Consider the following 19561-nt stretch of genomic DNA (forward strand, 5'->3'; position numbering starts at 1 on the left):
ATATCTCCTTAACGAAGCGAAGTTAAGACATGAGGCTTGTCCCGGTATATCTTCAGACACTCCTGATGCTCACAATTCAAGAATTATTTTCTCACCTATTACCGTTCTGAGATGAGTTAGACTTGTTTGAGGGTAGGAAATTTGTCCCTCGCTCAGATTTCATCAGATTTCAAATTCTGGAAATGAGTCACTTTTTTCTCTCATCATATCTTTTTGATGGATTTCCACAGAGCCCTGAAAATTTCCATGACTGTTCACCAAAGCCTGCTGTTTCTTACGGTGAAAGAATGATTTTGATGCTCCATATAGATTTAGAGTTACCAAAGGTTGTTTGAGAGCAAGTCAAGGCAGTTTTTGCTTCGCCTCTACTCAGTTACAGTGTATTACAAGTCATATATCTTTAATAATTTATATTTTATCTCTGAATTATGAAGACCTGAAGATTCCCCCATCTCTTCTGAACAAAACAATGTCTGAATGACCGTTCTAGCCTCTACGGTTAGGAAATTATGGCCATTTGTTCGAGGGGAATCCTGAATGTCAGAAATACACTGAAGAAAACTCACACCTCTCTCTGTGTCTGCGTGTGTAAGGGCTGACTACAGCAGGTGCAGCTAATTTAACTGACCTACATATACCAAGCCCAGACTCTCAACAGCTCCTGTTCCCTTTACTGTCTGTGTATGTGTGTCTGTGTATCAATATTTCTCCTATGTTTAGGTATTACTCCTCAATCATAGTATTTCTGCTAAAGCAAAGTACTTCTACTACATCTTAGTACTTCTGCTAAATCATAGTATTTTTTGAAAAATCATAGTATATTTGCCAAATCATGGTATTTGTGCAAAATCATGGTTTTGGGGCCAAATCATAATATTTCTGTTATGTTATAGTATATGTGCTGAATATATTATATGTGCCAAATCACAGTATTTATACCAAATTATAGTATTTATGCCAAATTACAGTATTTCTGCTAAAAAGCAGAAATAGTCCTTTTTAGCAGGAATTTCTGCCAAAAGATAGTATTTATGTTAAAACATAGTATTTCTGCTAAATCAGAGTATTCCTGCCAAATCATAGTATTTGTACTGAAACATAGTACTTCTGCCCAATCACATTATTTGTACTAAATGATAGTACTTGTGCCAAATCATAGTATTTGTGCCAAAGCATCGTATTTGTATGGAGTCATAGTATTTCTTCTAAATCATAGTATTTCAATCAAATCTCAGTAGTTGTTGTTAAAACGCAGTATTATTGCAAAATCATAGTATTTGTACCCATTCATAGTATTTCTGCTAAATCATAGCATTTGTGCCAAATCATGGTATTTGTGCAAAAACATAGTATGTCTGCAAAACCATAGTATATCCCTTATGTTATAGTATTACTACTAAGGCATAGTATTTCTGCCAAATCATAGTATTTGTACTAAATCATAGTACTTGTGCCAAATCATAGTATTTGTTGCACATCATAGTATTGGAACCAAAACATAGTATTTGTCCCAAAGCATCGTATTTGTATGGAGTAATAGTATTTCTTCAAAATCATAGTATTTCAATCAAATCTCAGTAGTTGTGTTAAAATGCAGTATTATTGCCAACTCATAGTATTTGTACCCAATCATAGTATTTTTGCCATGTCATTGTATTTGTGCCAAATCATAGTATTTTTGCCAAATTGTGGTATTTGTGCCCAATTAATAATTCTGTTATGTTATAGTATTACTACTAAGTTGTAGAATATCTGTTATGTTATAGTGTATCTGCGGAATATAGTATTTGTGCCAAATCGTAGTATTTATACCAAATCACAGTATTTGTGCTAAAACATAGTATTTCTGCCATATTGTGGCATTTGTGCAAGAACATTGAACTGTTATGTTATAGTATTACTACTAAGTCATAGTATTTCTGCGTTGTTATAGTATTTGTACTAAAACGTAGTATCTCTGCCAAGTCATAGAATTACTGCAATTTCATAGTTTTTTTTAGGAAATCTGTTATGTTATAGTATTACTACTAAGTCATAGTATTTCTGCCAAATCATAGTATTTGTGCCAAAGCATCGTATTTGTATGGAGTCATAGTATTTCAATCAAATCTCAGTAGTTGTTGTTAAAACGCAGTATTATTGCCAAATCATAGTATTTGTACCCAATCTTAGTATTTCTGCTAAATCATAGCATTTGTTCCAAATCATGGTATTTGTGCAGAAAACTTGGTTTGTCTGCAAAACCATAGTATATCTCTTATGTTATAGTATTACTACTAAGGCATAGTATTTCTGCCAAATCATAGTATTTGTACTAAATCATAGTACTTGTGCCAAATCATAGTATTTGTTGCACATCATAGTATTGGAACCCAAACATAGTATTTGTCCCAAAGCATCGTATTTGTATGGAGTAATAGTATTTCTTCAAAATCATAGTATTTCAATCAAATCTCAGTAGTTGTGTTAAAATGCAGTATTATTGCCAAATCATAGTATTTGTACCCAATCATAGTATTTTTGCCAAATTGTGGTATTTGTGCCCAATTAATAATTCTGTTATGTTATAGTATTACTACTAAGTCGTAGAATATCTGTTATGTTATAGTGTATCTGCGGAATATAGTATGTGTGCCAAATCGTAGTATTTATACCAAATCACAGTATTTATGCTAAAACATAGTATTTCTGCCATATTGTGGTATTTGTGCAAGAACATTGAACTGTTATGTTATAGTATTACTACTAAGTCATAGTATTTCTGCCAAATCATAGTATTTGTGTGAATTTGTATACTGTAATATCACTGTAGTATGTAGTGGCTAAGTAGGGGGTGTTTACAGTGTAAATAGGTCATCTCTTGTGTTGGAGTGCCCTCTTGTGGCGCCTTTTGGGTAGTGCCTTAGTAAACGTGAACCCTGTAAGAAGTGGTATCAGACTGATTTGTAGTGGAGGAATTTGTTGCCAGTGTTCTTAATCATAGAAACCACACCATATCACCTCTCCACATCCTCCTACTGTATGCCATGCCTCCCTGTACCATCCATCTGACCGCCAATAAACTCCACCTGTGGTAATCTAATCCCTGGATGTCAGCCTCTCCTTCTGACCGAGGATAGTTACTATTGCAGCACCACCCAGCATTAAACTGACGTACACCATTCTGTACAATAGTATTTGTGCTAAAAAGTAGTATTTCTGCCAAATCATAGTATTACTGCTATTTCATACTATTTAAGCGAAATTACAGTGTTTCTGCAAAAACATGTTTGAGGGGTGGAAATCTGTCCTCCTCTCATTTTTCAAACTCCAAAAAAATTAAGCCATTTCTTCTCTCGTCATGTCTCCGCGACGGAGATACAAAGAGCTATGTAAATCGTAGTCAAAGTACACCAAAGTCCGCTGATTCACCCAGTGCAAGAATTATGCTTCTATCCCACCTAGTTTTTGAGTGCAAATTTATACACTATCACAGACCGGTAATTCATATTGATAATTTATTACAATTCTGCAAAGTTTTATGATTTTAGCAGCTTTTCTAATATGGACCTCACATTCTTGTTAACAGTCTATGGCAGAAATACATACAAGTACACAGCCTGATGAAGCAGACAGAAGCAGTACCTCTGATTGGTTCAGCATTTTCACCTCTTATCAGCACAAATCTCAGCCTCTTCTGCTGTTTTCATTAGAATTGTAAGCTTTTCCACCTTTTTTCAGTTATGTGAGAACCAGTTTGGCTCAATGAGTAGCTGAAAAATGTCAGCCTCTTCTGCTGTTTTAGCAGGATTTCAGAGTTCAGCTTTTTCACTTGTTTTAAGCACAAATTTCAGTTTCTTTACCTCATTTCACAACAAAGTTCTTCCTCTTCACCTCTTTTCTGCTAATTTGAGCTTCTGCTCCACAGTGCACATTGTCCCTCTCATCATATCTTTGCTTGTGACCAGAACTCATTTGGCTCAGAGGGTAGGGCATCTGCCGTGAGACCCGGTGGCAGAGGTTTGAATCCTACCTGTGACAGTTGCTACACATGTTCCCTGCTTGCATGCGCTCTGCTTTCTTGTGTGTCACTGCTCTCCAGTGTGTCATTACACATACAGCCATCTTCAGCAAGTACTTCTGCTTCTACACCTCTTTTCAGCTCATCTTTTTGCTTCTTTGCCTCTTTTCAGCAGAAATTCTTCTGATTCACCTCTTTTCTGCCAAATGTTTAGCTTTTTCACCTCTTATCAGCACAATTCTAAGCAGCTTCTGCTAATTTCACCACAATTGTCACTCTCTCCACCTCTTCTTTGTGTGAATGAGTTTGGTACAGTGAGGTGAATTGCCGCCTTTAGACCAGAAGGGCCAGGTTCGAATCCTGCTCAGGGCAATGTTTTTTTGTTTTGTTTTTTCAGCTTTTTTCAGCAGACATCTTCAGCGTTAAGGCATCCACACAGCATTTTCGCAGGAAATGCAAATTTTTCTAGTTACAATATGATATTATTATTATATTATATATTAAAATAATTTTATCTAGAAAATAAATAGGGTAAGGTAAACGGTTAAGAAGGAAAAGTTCTTTTTATTACAGCCATTGAGACTTACCATGCTTCTCATGCCATGGCTCCTGTAGGTTTCTTGTTGATGCATGCCTAGTGAGTGGAACTGTAGGAAAGACACAACAAAGCTAAATAAAAAAACAACAACAAGCCCTGCTCCTTTGGTCAGATTTGTGCCTTAAAGTTAAATATTTATGCCCATAATTAGGGATATATATTTTTAGGATTGTATTCATATGATACAGACACTGCTTATTGTTTACCTTTATTTATCTACACTTTTGTTGATGCTACAATGAACATTTTATTGTAAAATTAAAAGATTACATTGATAATAGCTGCTTTTAGACACTGACAAGTTCAGCCGGTCTTCATACTCGAGAGCTATGCTCGGCCCAGCATAACCATGGGTAATACCAAGTTGTTTACCTGTGATTGGCAGGACAGCTCACACGAAGTTTAGGATAGGTCAAACAAATTTGTGGTACATACTCTTGACTAGACTAGGGGTGAGTTGGCTATCCTTTATAAATGAGTTTACAAGGGTCTACAACGTTTCAGGATATGTAGCAAGTCTGTCTCCATACAGGTAGCTTTTTTTGTAAAACACATAAGGGGTGGATGAAAGCGGTTAAAAAAAGATAACTTTTCTACATGTTGCTTAATGGTCGTGGAACACATACTGTGATCCAGAACCACCTTTTTCACTTGTAAAAGGTTTGATTGTGCTCACAGTAACAAGAGTAAATGTTAATTCCCTAAAAATGTTCTCTTTCAGTTCATCAGTTTGTCTTCATTGCGGCACCTCTTGTCTGTCAGCTACATGCCAGTGAGTGTCAGAGAAGACACACCTTTCTATTCTCACATGATGTTCTTCACTCGGCAGGTACCAGGGTGTCTGCTAGTCACTCACATCTGTTTTATTATACGAATGAAATGGTTGTCATTGCCTTAACTTGCATTCAAGAATGAGTTTGATTTGGCTGTCAGATCTCCAGTGAGAGCCACGTTTAAGACAAGAAACTACAGTAGACACGTTTTTTTCGGATATAATTCTGATCTATTTAGAGAACTCAAAAAATCAAAAAATCAAAAATACACTGTTCACTTCAAGATTATTGTTTCAATTCTTATTCAACATTCCTCTCACTTCAAGTAAATAAGCAATGTACACTGAACATATAATAAAGTGCATATATTATATAATTAAAAAATCTAATAAAGTATTTGCAGAATATAGCCAAACATCCTCTACTTTTTTAACTTCACCTTTTTCCATAAAGTCAGCACTGTCATACATGACTCTTCCCACCCATTGCACAACTCATTTTAACCCCGACTTCTAAGCATTTAAAGAAGTGCTTAGAATTGATGCTTGTTCTGAGTTTATGAGATAATTTGTGCTAGAGAAAAAATTTGAATGCTTTTGGAAAGAAGAGAAGATGAGCTTCATTTTTGGTGTATCACGGTATAATAAAACATTTACAAAGCACTGCTGTCTGGAGACAAACAGAAAAGTGAGCTCTGCATAGTAGATTTTACCATGTGCATTTTACCATAATTGCTCAACCTTTTTGGACCTTTTTGGGCTATAGCGGAAATTCAAAAGCTTTATCATCAGGGAGCAATAAGTAATTTTGTCAAGGGACTTGTAATTGATGCTATACTTTAGGACCAAGCAGTCTGACACAAGAATCTGTTTAATAATGGTCCTCAGTACCCATCCCAAAGCTTAATTATCATGTACACTTAAAATAAACAAAAGAAAATATTTTAAAAAGCTTTACTCACCATGGTAGACACTGAGCTGTTGTACCTATTTACGTCATATGGTCCTTCTGTATCAATCTGGGATAGATAATTGAGCAGAAGAGGTTAATTAAGCATTGAATTCAGAAAATATTCAAGTTTTATAAAAAATGTTTTAAGTTGAATTACTTTTCAATTAAAAACATCTCAACAGATTTGAAAATGAAAATGTATCTATAGCACCTTCTTCTAAATAATAAAACTTTATGCTTTCTTAAGTGCTCACAAACTTCCCAAAACGGTATATTCATTGGTACAGAAATCAATTCCTACCTGTAGCTTACACTTAAAGACCACCATAGAGATTCACAACTTAATGCAGCAAATATGATCAGTACATCTAAAAATGAAGAAGCTGTTCCAACTTGTCTTCTCTATGATGTGCTCACACTTTTTAAACGTTTACCTTGCAGACTGTATGCAAACTCTTTCCTATAGCTGTATACACAGCATACATCTTAACCACTGCCTTACATACCTGTCTGTCATCAAAGAAAAATATGATAACAACTGGATTATAGCTGCCATTCATTTTAAGCAGGATTAACTGACACATTTTGGCTTCTCTCCTGATGTCTTTAACTACACTATGACTGTGTCCAAATTGGCACAACTGATGTCTCTTTTGGAAAAAAAAACCCTTCACCAAAAAAGAAAGAAAGTGTCAGAGTTGAGAGGTTGATCACCTGCATGGTATCCATCTGACCATTTGTCACTGCCATATTATCTACTTGTGACTGGACGAAATTGGGCTCGGTCTGAAGGAAAGAGAGAATATTAAAAAACATGTTTTGCTTGGTGGAGAAATATAGCACACCGTTGTCTTGAATTTACACGCAGAGAACATGACAAACCCACCGTGCATGGAGAGCACCCTCCTTCTTGATTGTACTGGATTAGAGTCTGATTGCCCTCATCTTGTGGCAAAATCTTATCTGGTCCAAACTTGCAGAAAAATGCAATTAGAAGCACTGCAGACACACATGAAACAAATGCTAAGAACACAGTGTGCATCTTGTCTTTGTGTTTTATTGAACTGTCATTGCCATGGGTACCAGAAGGTCTCCCAAGTAGTACATTAAAGTTGGTTGGGAAAGCAGAAGAGCCGAGTCTTCCTTATGAACAACAGATGTGACTGTGGTTGTACTAAGGAGTTCTAAAAGTGTAACTGTCTGATTGGGTTATTCCTAAAAATTAAAGCATTTCTTACAGTGAAACTGAAAATTGAAAACAAAAAGGTTTTGCGGTCAACACTTGTGTATTAATGCTAATACAGATTTTTTGTTTTTACCTTCAAAAACACAGGAGACTATAATCTTATTAGAATTTATAATAGCTCAGTTTTGTCTTCTCACTGATTTTAATACTCACACAAAAATGCAAGCAATCCTATAATAACCAACCCAATGCCAGCTGGTCCAAGACGGGTTGAAAGCGGCTCTCTGTCGCGACAAACATCATTTTCATCACACTGACACACGGTCAATTGCAGAGTGTCATGTCCAGCTATGCCCTGTTGGTCCATAATCACCAGGGGAATGGAATAGTTAAGATAAGGAAGTGTCTTCTGGCTAACAAGAGATACTTCCTCACCTGTGTGGGGTGAGAAAACAGCATGGGGGTTTGTGGCTTTTTCCCAGAAATGTTTGTTTAATATAGAAATGAGGGTTAACATATATCTAAATGTACCAACCATAGTCAGGTTCTATTTTCCACTGTTGCTTTTGTGTTTCATCCCCCAGAGTAAAGTGGAAGGGTCCACTGTAAGGAATGGCATCTAGGTCCTTTGCACGCACCTTGACCTTGTTAACCTTGTTTCCACACATGACAGCGCTGTTGTTGACCAGTTTAGGAATATTGTCATTGATGTCCGTCAGGTGGATCCTGACAGTGCATGTGCTCGTGGCTGGAGGCTGACCTTTGAAACCACAGCAAAATTAAAAAAAATTGCTTTGTTATTCCAAAGATTTGTTTAAGAAATTATCCAATTTATTTTAACAATAGTAGAGCTTCTGTGTACCATCATCTATGGCAGCTATGACGACTGTGTAAACATTCTCGTCATCAACAAATCGTGACTCTCTGTCCATCCTCTTAGTTGATTTGATTTCTCCTGTTTTGGTATCAATGGCCACCCAGTCAGCTGGATCTGTTAGGAGCACAAACCTAAAGAGTAATCAGAGAGTGGTGCAGAACATATTAGATGAAAATACTGAGTTTAGCTTGTGGAAACCAAAGTTGTAGCTTTTTGTGTACTGCAGTGCAAAGGGCGTTACTCCCTCAGTAGCCATTTCTAACTTAATCATGTTATGCTTCACTGTGACACCTACTGGCCTTGCAGTGGTAAGGCCACTGTTGTATAGGCTTATTTTCTGATAATCTATATGACCAGGTGTCGATAAAGACATGATTAGCTTGGGATAGCTACCATTTCTTGTTGCTTATCACGCTTTGCAGGATCTGTTTTTTCTTTCAAGAAAGAAGAAGAAATAAAAGGGTTTAAATAAAACCCTTGTCAGTCTCTATTTTATGTTGTAGCTTACAGGCAGAATGAAAAATCTTGGATTCACATTAGACTCAATCAATGAGATTATCATGAACTACAGTACAGTATAACTCAAATTAAGTCAACTGACCCAACCTTTATGTCAAGAAGTGTTATTGCTGAGGAGATTTGGGCCACTTGGGGTTTGTTCTATAAACATAGCAGATTTAGTCATGATTTAGTAACTGAGTATTATCAATAATCAATGCCGCAGAGTTTTACTGGCACAAATGCAATTTTATTGGCCTGTAAAAAACGTATATATATTATTATTTGTAAATATTAATGCAGTTTTATTAATATTTTATTTTATTTCACTTTAAATCAGAAAAAATGATGTTACGCAAGCCTTGAAATATGCTTCTAGATATGTTTCTACTGCAAGTAGAAACATATCTTTCTACTTTCAGCTTTAGGCACAAATGTGGGTGAAGCACTCAGGTTTACATGGGGACAACTGAGCGCTACACAGCCGAGTGTTATCAAAGAAAAAAATTGTGTTGAGGATTTTTTATAATTGAGTTATTCGAATGACTCAAAGAATCATTGCAGCCCTTATATATTTATGTCAATCAAAATAAGCTTTGTAGAAAGGTTGTAGACACCCTACCTGGTAATATTAGAGTCGACATCATGAACCTTTGGCTTGAACAGCACCTTTCCTGGCTCTGCTTCCTCCTTCAAGTGCATGTCATTTATAGCTTTTTCAAACTCTGGTGGATCGTTGGTATCAATCATTTTTAGAGTGACATTGGCTCTGTCTGTAGGTGGATTTGTGCCAGCACAAACAAATATGTCTTCAATGTTTTTTACTCCAATCTGCAGGTTTATTGAAGTTGTGCGTTCAAAATTTTTTTTCTGAAACACACAACACGTACACACACAAACAACTTTTATTAAATGCTGATACAGTTTTTGTGATAAAACATTAGTGGACTAGTTCTTCCCAGAGTAAAATAATCAAGTTTTTAATCCAAGTGAGAAAAGCAGAATTACCTTGACAATACTCAGGACACCCTCATTTGTTTCTGGATCAGTTTCAATTTTGTAGATTCCTTCTTCATTCCCTGCAATAATGGAGTACTTGGCACGCCATGCATCAGTGTTTGGAGTGTCTTTATCCTCCACAGCAACTCTCAAAACATTAGCAATGGTCTCCATTTCTATTGCTTCACCGTTGTACTAAAAAGAAGGAAAAATTTCAAACGTTTAATATGTGCGTCTGTTAAAAAGCACTTTTAGTAAGTAAAATAATTGATACCTGTCTCTGCTTAAATCTTGGTTGGTGAGTGTTCGCATCGACAATGTTCAGGGTAACAACAGCAGTAGAGGACTGAGTCTTTGGCTTTGTTCCACGATCTTTTGCTTGTAAGATGATGGTATACTTTGTTGCTTTCTGAAACATATAAAATATATTTGAGATATTTGAAAATTCTACATGTTTATTTGCATGTACATTAACTTTTCAAAGATTTAGCAAGAATATCGCAATAAATCTCACATCATAGTCAAAGCATCCTTTTAAGGTGAGTTTGGCCAGTCCTCCTGGAAGTTGCTGCACAGCAATTTTGGGCTCTGCTGGAGTCTGTGAAACCATCGTGATGTTAAATTCAGAGTTGGGTGTGTTCTCCTTATCTTTGTCTGTGACCACCAGGGTAACTGGCAAAAGGCCTTTAAGAAGTTGGGTAAAGACAAACAAGGAGAGTTGGAGAGTAAATGTGGGATAAAGAAAAGGTTTTCAGTCAGGAAAACATAACTATAGAACTATGTAGTATGATTATAGTAAGATGAAATATGAGACTTTGGTTTGAAATGATTCTATATTCTCAAAGAGTCTTAATATCATTTGTTTTATTTTTTTAGTGTTTGAAATAGAAAATGTGCACACTATGAGTTATTTACCACACCGTATACTCACTTCCTTGTATATTTTCTTTTACATTAACTGTTACTTCAGGAAAAGAGAACTTGGGTGGATTATCATTTATGTCTTGTATTTCAACATCAAATGCTAGTTCCTTGTCTAGTTTTTCACCCGTATTTCTGTCCAAGACATCAAAGTTAATCTGTGGATAAAAAAAGACGCATCACTTAAAAAGCATCAATATCAGTTGCGTTTATTGTCAGAGGAATTTATATTCCAGTATTAGCTCACATGGTAAAGTGGCTTTTGCTCCCTGTCCACTTTTTTATGTGCAAAGACGGCTCCAGTGTTTTCATTGATGGTAAACACGTCCGGCACACCTTCACCACTTAAACGGAACCTAAAGTCTTTCCCCTGAGTCTTGTCGTTATACATCTAGTCAAGATACAATCAGGCTGTTAATTTTTGCATATTAGATTTGTCCATAGTGACCAGTCATATCATTTATCAGTATCAGTTATTTCTTTCATATAATTTCCTTACCACTGAAATCTCTACGGGGTACTGTGCATCCTTCTCTTCTTCTAATTCAATTGTAGATAAGACCCATCTTCTTTTGGAACGCACCAGGAGATCCTGATAAGGCCAAAATATGGACCAAACTTTACACCAGCTTTGTTTTCTACAGAAAGTTATTTTACAAAAATAGCCTTAACAAACAGATAAAGTAAAAATTATGTTTACCCTTTTGGAAGGGCTGCTGTACTTGCTACCATAACAATCTGCCACGGCTGCTGCAGCAACCTATATGCAACAGGAAAACATTGCTGTGAGATTCAGTTGCTGTAGCAAACTTCAGTGTGCACTGGGACAGAAACTCAGGTCTCCCTTCTATCACAAAATAAATATACACAGGAGTCCCTTCACACATATGGGGAAGTCAGTTTCTTGTTCAAATTAATCTGCATGTTAATAAGAAAAACAGAATCATTTGTACAAGTATTGGAGAAGGAACTCATGATGAATGTCTCAGTGAATAATAAGATGTTGTTTTTTTTATGACAGCCTGATGACAAATTAACAGTAATGAGTGGGAAGTGATCATTATTTAATCAACTCCTGCAATTCTAACATAATTCATGAAGTATAATTGCATTGAACTAATGATTTTCAGGTGAACATCTGTAGCATTGTGTAACTGCGGGCCATAAGTGACTTGAAATGAAACCTTGTCTCTTCTTTCTTGCTCTCTTCCTTCCCTGCCTTTACAGACTTCCTCTGCTCAAAAGCCATTGCTAAGTTACTGTTAAGGGCACATATAGACAGCTAAAATAGTAAATAAATCATTAACTTGAGCACAAACAGCAGTCCCAGTGCTTAATGTTAACAGTTATAATCCTAAAGTTAAGACAGGTCAAAACAGGTTAATGATAAGGAGAACCTATAGTCCTATGTCGGGACATGCAGAGATCTTCACACACAAAATAAATATCATCAGAGGTGGGAAGTAACAAAGTGTAAATACTTCGTTACTGTACTCATGTACAGACTACTTTTTACTTTTACTGCCTGCATTTTTAAACAAGTGTCTATACTTTCTACTCCTTACATTTTCAAAGCAGCTTTAGCACATTTGGGTGGGTTATTATTTTGTCTCTGTGACCCTTCACACATCAAACCGATTTGACCCTAAACAGAAAAACGTGAGTGGCAGTCCTGTTCATGCATTAATCACCAGAGGATGTTGCATAAAAAGAGATGACGTGTACCAAATTTACGGGTTAAAAGTAGACCGGTGCTTTTTGTTTTTGCCACAACACCGGAACAACAGCAGATCTACGGAAGTCATGTTTGTGGTACTTTGGCATCGAAGCTAGTCCTACAGAAGAGGAGTGAATATACAGGGAGTGATTTTTGTGTTTTGTGTCTTTGTTGGTTGCTCTAATGTGTTTAACATATCTACAAATGAATACTGACATTACTTTTATAGAGAATAAAGGTGACCTTGGTTCTTGCAACCTGTAGAAACTATTACACAGCCTCACCATATGGCTTAGAACAAATGACATTTTTAAGTATTAGTTTAGTTTGGGTTGTTCATGATGCTTATTTTCACTAGGGATCACACACAAAAACAGATGTCTCATATATGGCAGCATCTGAACAGGGACTCAAACAAACAATTTGCAGATTACTAGTAAGGTGTACCAACCTCTGGTCTTCATCTTGTTTAGGTTGCTGTGTAACTGCTATAGTTGCACAAGCTGCACACCCTAGCACACAACCATGAGCCCCACGAAAGTGTATAAATCCCCAACAACTCTGTTACAGATACTGGCACAATACACAGTATTTTACTGAGAGATGACAGGAACTGTTGGGTGGAGCTGGCAAGAGGGGAGCTCTAGGGTCACTGCATACTACCTTGACCAAAGCCTTTCAATGAGGTCCTACTTATACATATCTATATATATCTGTATCTATCTATCGATATATAATCAAAAGTTTAAGACCACTTGAAAAATGGCAACAACAAAAAAATTGCATGGCTGGATCTTAACGAGGTTCCAAGCAGGGCTTTGTAGCACTTGGTAAAGTGTAAAGCTAAAATATGTCCAAAACATTGCATAAATCTGTTGGTATTTGTGTTATTCAACTATATGTTTGGATTTTTGGCTGCTACATGTTTTTCCACCAGTAGGGGGCAGTCACGAAAAAAGAAAAACTATGTTCGAAAAAGGAAAAGAAGAAGAGTGTATTTTTGGGCTCTGTATGTGAAAGCCACGGTTCTGAAGTACCCAAATAAACTCGGTTCTGCTGTTTACACCAAGTTGTCCTGGAGTGGTGTAACATTTTGGAGGTCCCACCGAGATAGTTTTTGGGACTACTTCACACAGAGGAACACAGTAAAGGAGCGTGATAGAGCAAAGGAGCTAATGCTAACGGATTGCGACAGTCTAGCTAATGCCACGGAAACTGTGTTTTCTCCGGTCGGATACAGAGAGAGTTTTACTCGTCTTAGTTATCTTTCAAGCATGTCTGTGAACCGTGAAGATTTTTTGTTGGAATTGGAGCAGAAGTTATGTGGACTTTCTTTGGAAGAACTGCTCAGAGTATGTGAACTATGTAATATTACAGAAAAGGGCAGCAAAGAAATACAAAGCAAATCTCGCAGAGCTCTCGTTAAGCTTATTAGCCAGTTTTGTGAACGAGAAGAGCTTTTACAGCGAGAGGATGAAGGCATGTCGGTGCTTCTGGAGCTAAATGATGTGCTGGTTTTGCTGGTGGAGGCGCGGTCAGCGGCTGTCGGCGCAGGAGCGGTGGTCCGGTCTTCATCTTCAGACAGAGCGGAGATGACGGTGGAGGCTGTGCACGTGGAGCAACTGGCAGCGGCGCGGGCACCTCCGGAGCAGCGGACAGGGCCGATGACATCGCTAGAGCATCAGGCGGCTCAAGGGACATCAGCGGAGCAGCAGGTGGCCATGAGGACGTCGCTGGACGGCGAAACACAGCGCAAGGGGAGAGACTGTATTGGCAACAGCTGCTGTAATGTTTCATCAGGTGGATTCAGAAAAGACTTCAGGATAAGTGGACATGTGGGTGAGTCTACAGCTAAAGACACGCTGAGTTTCAGTAGCTTAGAGCACCAGATGGAAAGCGGCTTAAAAACGGGCTACTCTGAAGCTGAGATTGTGGAGGCTGTCATACGTGCCATCAGTCCTGGGTTAAAACTAAGGAGCTATTTGGAAGGGAAAGAAGATCTCACATTGACCAGCCTGAGACAAGTTCTAAAAGCCCATTATGCAGAAACGGATGCAACAGTACTGTACCAGCAATTAACCAAAGCTACACAGGGGGCAAATGAAACACCACTTGAGTTCCTGATTAGAGTGCTGGATTTGCGTCAAAAAATCCTTTTCGCATCTGAGCGCACCCAGTCTAGCCTAAAGTATAACAAAGAACTTGTTCAAAGTCAATGTTTTCAGTCCATTAGAACGGGTCTTCTAAATGACAATGTCAGAGCAGAAATGAGAGCATATTTGCAGGATGAAAACTGTAGCGATGAACTCTTATTAATGAAAATGCAAACAGCCCAGTACAATGAAAGCGAGAGAGCGTTAAAGGCAAAAGCCCACAGGTCATTTAGAACAGGACTAAATGTAGTTGAGCAGAATGTAGCGCTTACTGATCCCCGCACAAGCCAGCCTGACACAAAACCGGCTAAAACCCTCAAAGATAACTCCTTATTTGCAAAAATTGAGGAAAGTAACTCAGCAATTAGGGAACTCACAGGACAGGTAGCTTCACTAGTGCAAACTGTCCAACGAGATAGAAGTGGTGATGGTGGTAGACAAGTCAGGGCGTACAGAAAGGCAGCTCAGAGACTAAAAAGGCGATGCTCTGCATGTCAACAAGAAAACAGGGACTGTGACCATTGTTTCAAATGTGGCAGTGACTCTCACTGGGCAAAGGGATGTAAAGTAAGGGGAGCTCAGAAGCAGGAAAACTGGGCGGGGCTGTGACTGCGGGACAAGCCACAGCTTTACCACCAATGTCCCAATGTGATAACATTCCCAAGGCCCAAAGCTTATCCCTAGCATCACCAACTGACTCAGGAAATCCTAAAATTAGGAACCAACCCCCAAACGTGTTAAATTTAAGTACCAAAAAAAGAAAAGTAGCACAGCTCGTGGGCAGAAAGTGTCTAGTATGGTGTAGAATGAATAACTGCAAAACACAGGCACTGTGGGACATGGGAGCCCAAGTTTCAATAATGAGTGCATGCTGGAAATCAGACAATTTATCTCACTTAGAAGTTCACCCCATCAGCGATTTACTAAGTAAGGATGAACTTTTAGACTTGAGAGCTGTAAATGGATCTGAAGTCCCTTTCCAGGGTTGGGTAGAAGTTAGCCTTAGCCTTTGTGATTCGAGAGGAAAAGCTGTAGCTCAGAATGAGGTTCGGGTTCCAATCCTAGTAAGTCAGGATGTGATGCAAAAACCAATAATAGGGTTTAATGCTATTGAGGAACTGATAAAAAAAGACACTACTCAGTCCAGTGAAAGCTTGTCTTTACTCAGAAACTCTCTAAGAGTAGGATCAAGCAAAGCAGAAGCACTGTTGAACCTTATCCACACCACCAGTAGCGAGATAGTTACTTATCCTATCAGATCAGGACGCAAAGCTATTGTCGTACCGAGTGGACAAATGTACGGCGTTAGTTGTTCCATCAAAACAGACCTAAAGGTAAAAAGTGAAATGCTTTTTGAGCCAGATGAAAACTTGTCTTTAGATGAGGGTCTGAAATCTAACTGCCAGTTGCTGTCTATATCAGGCAGTACCCGCAAAGTCAATATCTATGTTACCAATGCTACCAAACATGACATTGTGCTGCCACCTAAAACCCTTCTAGGTAACATAGAGAGGGTAACACATAGTTATCCTGTAAATCTCAAAGAAGCTCAGATAGGCTCGATTGTAGAAAAAGACAATCAGAACCCACCTAGCTCAGCAGAAGAGCCTTGGGAACCACCTGTCAATTTGGGCCACCTTAACACAGAACAACAGGCAGTTGTCTTGGAAATGTTAAGGGAGGAGTCAGGCGCATTTGCTAAACACAAAGAGGAAGTTGGTTACATAAAAAATTTAAAAATGGATATCAAACTCACTGATCAGATTCCTGTAGCCAAATCCTATAATGCGGTCCCACGTGCTCTCTATGATGAAGTAAAAAGTCACATTCAGGACTTGTTAAAAAAAGACTTTATTCACAAATCAACCTCACCATATGCCTCTCCAATAGTGTGTGTGAGGAGGCGGGATGGAGGCCTGAGACTGTGTGTTGATTATAGGGGCCTCAATAAAAAGACCATTCCAGACAGACACCCTATTCCACGAATACAGGAAATCCTTGATGGACTTGGCGGCAATAGGTGGTTTAGTGTGCTTGACCAAGGCAAAGCGTACTATCAAGGTGAAATCAGCGAAGACTCAAAAAAATATACCGCCTTCACAACACCCTGGGGGCTGTATGAATGGAATAGAATCCCATTTGGACTCACCAATGCACCTGCAGCTTTCCAGCGGAGCATGGAGGAAAGTTTGGAAGGCTTGAGGGACAAAATATGCACTCCATATTTAGATGATGTTTTGGTGTACAGTCAAACATTTGAACAGCATATTGAAGATTTGAGATCAGTTCTCAAACGTCAGCGGGCTTGGGGAGTAAAACTAAGACCTGATAAATGTGACTTGTTTAAAAATGAGGTCCGCTATGTGGGCAAAATCATTTCAGCAGACGGCTACAAAATGGATGACAAAGAGGTACAAGCAGTACGAGCTTTGAAGGACAACCCACCAACAAACATTAAAGAGCTGAGAAAGCTTTTAGGATTTTTAGGATACTACCGAAGCTATGTACAAGATTTTTCAAGACATGCAAAGTGCCTATATGATTTACTCTCAGTTGACCACACCCAAACACCAGCGCGGTCAGCCAAGGCGGGGCATGCTGCACCCACCCAAAAAATCATATGAAGTGACAGCCACCAAAAAGCACTAGACTATTTGGTGGATGTTTTGACTAATCCACCTGTGATGGCTTATCCTAAGTTTGAGGAACCCTTCATTCTGCACATCGATGCTTCAGAAGAAGGCCTTGGTGCAGTTTTGTATCAGAGGCAGGACAGTAAATTAAGAGTCATTGGATATGGGTCAAGAACATTAACACAAGCTGAGAGGAACTACAGGTGGCACTCAGGGAAACTTGAGTTTTTGGCACTAAAATGGGCTGTGACTGAGCGCTTTAGAGACTATTTGTTCTATGCTCCCTCAGTGACAGTGTACAGTGATAACAACCCTTTAACCTATGTTTTAGGCACAGCTAAACTGAATGCAACAGGGCACAGATGGGTTTCCGAGCTGGCTGATTTTAACATAACACTGAAATACCGACCCGGAAAAAGTAACGTTGATGCAGACTTTTTGTCCAGAACACCTTCTAGTATGGATTCATACATGTCAGAATGTACTGAGCTGTGTTCGCCTGAAGTGTTAAGCGCAGTACTGAATGCCATTGAAACACAGGAAGACAAACAACTGGATTGGATATCAGCCATAACATGCAATCCAGAAGTAAACAAAATACTTACAGAAAATCTGCCAGATGTGAGGATCACAACGCAGGAGCTATTGCAAGCTCAAAAGCAGGACCCTGCCATAGCTTATGTTCTTAACTTAAAGAGTACTGGTGCGAGTCTTGACAAGACATCAGCGCTCAAAACCCCTACAGGAAAACAGCTACTACACGAGTGGAAAAAGCTGTTTATCTCAGATGACGGGTTGCTGATACGAAAGACTGTGACTTACACTCAGATTGTGATTCCGGAATCGCACAAAGAACTGGTGTACAAACACCTTCACTGCGAAATGGGTCACTTGGGGGTGGACCGTGTGATGAATTTGGCAAGGAGTAGGTTTTATTGGCCGAATATGTACAAAGATATTGAGTTTTTCATCACACAGGTGTGCAAATGTAATATTCAGAAAAAACCTACAGTTCAGTGTAGGGCCCCCATGTGTCACGTGCCGGCTACTGCACCCTTTGAAATGGTTTCAATAGACTATGTCCATCTCGAAAAGAGCAGGGGAGGGTATGAGTATATTTTAGTGTTACAGGACAACTTCACCAAGTTTGCTCAAGCCTACCCTACACGCAACAAATCTGGCAAAACAGCAGCAGACAAAATTTTTAATGACTTTTCCTTGAAATTTGGTTTTCCTGGTAAATTACATCACGATCAAGGCAGAGAATTTGAAAACCATTTATTAAAACAGCTGCAGAAGTACACAGGAATAGCCAATTCAAAGACCACACCTTACCATCCACAGGGGAACCCAGTGGAAAGGTTTAATCGCACCTTGCTGTCAATGCTCCGGACCCTGGATGAGGAAAAGAAAGGAAACTGGAGTGACTATGTAAACAAAGTTGTGCATGCCTATAATTGCACAACTAGTGACTCGACAGGGTACTCGCCCTTTTATTTACTCTTTGGTAGACATCCACGTCTCCCTATTGATGTAATTTTTGGACTGAGTGAGACGAACAAATGCAAATCATATGAGGATTATGCTCACAAATGGCAACAACAAATGAAAGAAGCATATGACATTGCATCCAGAAACATTAAAAAGACTCTGGCAAGAGGGAAATCACATTATGACCTGAAGAGACAAAGTGCTGTACTCTCACCTGGGGACAGGGTACTTGTCAGGAACATGTCAGAGAGGGGAGGCCCGGGAAAGTTACGCTCCTATTGGGAGGATCAAGTTCACATAGTGATCTCTCAAAAGGGGGAAAACAGCCCTGTTTATGAGGTTAAGCCGGAGCGTGGTGCTGGGCGAGGCCGTATCCTCCACCGCAACATGTTAATGCCCTGTAATGCATTACCGCTTCCCACAATAACAAGAACTGAACGAAGCCACACTACACAGACACAAAAACAAAGAGACCTACAAGACGCATCGAACCATATAGAGAGCTCAGATGATGAAGAACAGTATTGGTCTCAGAGAGTGAGGCACCACCACTGTCAGCCTCAAGGGGATTTAATGGTGTCTGCACCTGCTACTGAACTGGACCAGGACCTTCAGCGAAAGAGCACGGAGCTTAGAGTGGATGCTGAAGAGTTTCAAGTAGAAATGGTGAATGGACAAGGTAACGCTGAACATGACATCTCAGCATCATCAGACACTGTTGCTTCGCCAGGTCAGCCCAGTGAAATGAACCCAGAACTGTCGGA

At 38.9% G+C, this 19561-nt stretch overlaps 1 protein-coding gene across 2 annotated transcripts in view; it reads right to left on the reverse strand.

Annotated features, from left to right (window-relative positions):
• The window catches only part of cdh26.1 (cadherin 26, tandem duplicate 1), an 85481-nt gene that overhangs the window by 3672 nt on the left and 62248 nt on the right, over positions 1 to 19561 (reverse strand). The window contains exons 2-16 of one of the 2 annotated variants that reach the window (XM_080899474.1): positions 11504 to 11563; positions 11303 to 11395; positions 11051 to 11194; positions 10814 to 10961; positions 10397 to 10566; positions 10157 to 10291; positions 9892 to 10077; positions 9506 to 9753; positions 8371 to 8516; positions 8044 to 8268; positions 7722 to 7943; positions 7209 to 7321; positions 7037 to 7108; positions 6333 to 6389; positions 4588 to 4647 (exon numbers count right to left, since the gene is read on the reverse strand). In XM_080899474.1, the coding sequence (XP_080755600.1) occupies positions 4588 to 4647; positions 6333 to 6389; positions 7037 to 7108; positions 7209 to 7321; positions 7722 to 7943; positions 8044 to 8268; positions 8371 to 8516; positions 9506 to 9753; positions 9892 to 10077; positions 10157 to 10291; positions 10397 to 10566; positions 10814 to 10961; positions 11051 to 11194; positions 11303 to 11395; positions 11504 to 11563 (2079 nt within the window). The remainder of the gene's footprint in view (positions 1 to 4587; positions 4648 to 6332; positions 6390 to 7036; positions 7109 to 7208; positions 7322 to 7721; positions 7944 to 8043; positions 8269 to 8370; positions 8517 to 9505; positions 9754 to 9891; positions 10078 to 10156; positions 10292 to 10396; positions 10567 to 10813; positions 10962 to 11050; positions 11195 to 11302; positions 11396 to 11503; positions 11564 to 19561) is intronic. The other variant, XM_080899473.1, reaches the window with a different exon arrangement.

This window comes from Rhamphochromis sp. 'chilingali' (genome assembly GCF_963969265.1).
Source record: "Rhamphochromis sp. 'chilingali' genome assembly, chromosome: 12".
Classification (NCBI taxonomy): domain Eukaryota; kingdom Metazoa; phylum Chordata; class Actinopteri; order Cichliformes; family Cichlidae; genus Rhamphochromis; species Rhamphochromis sp. 'chilingali'.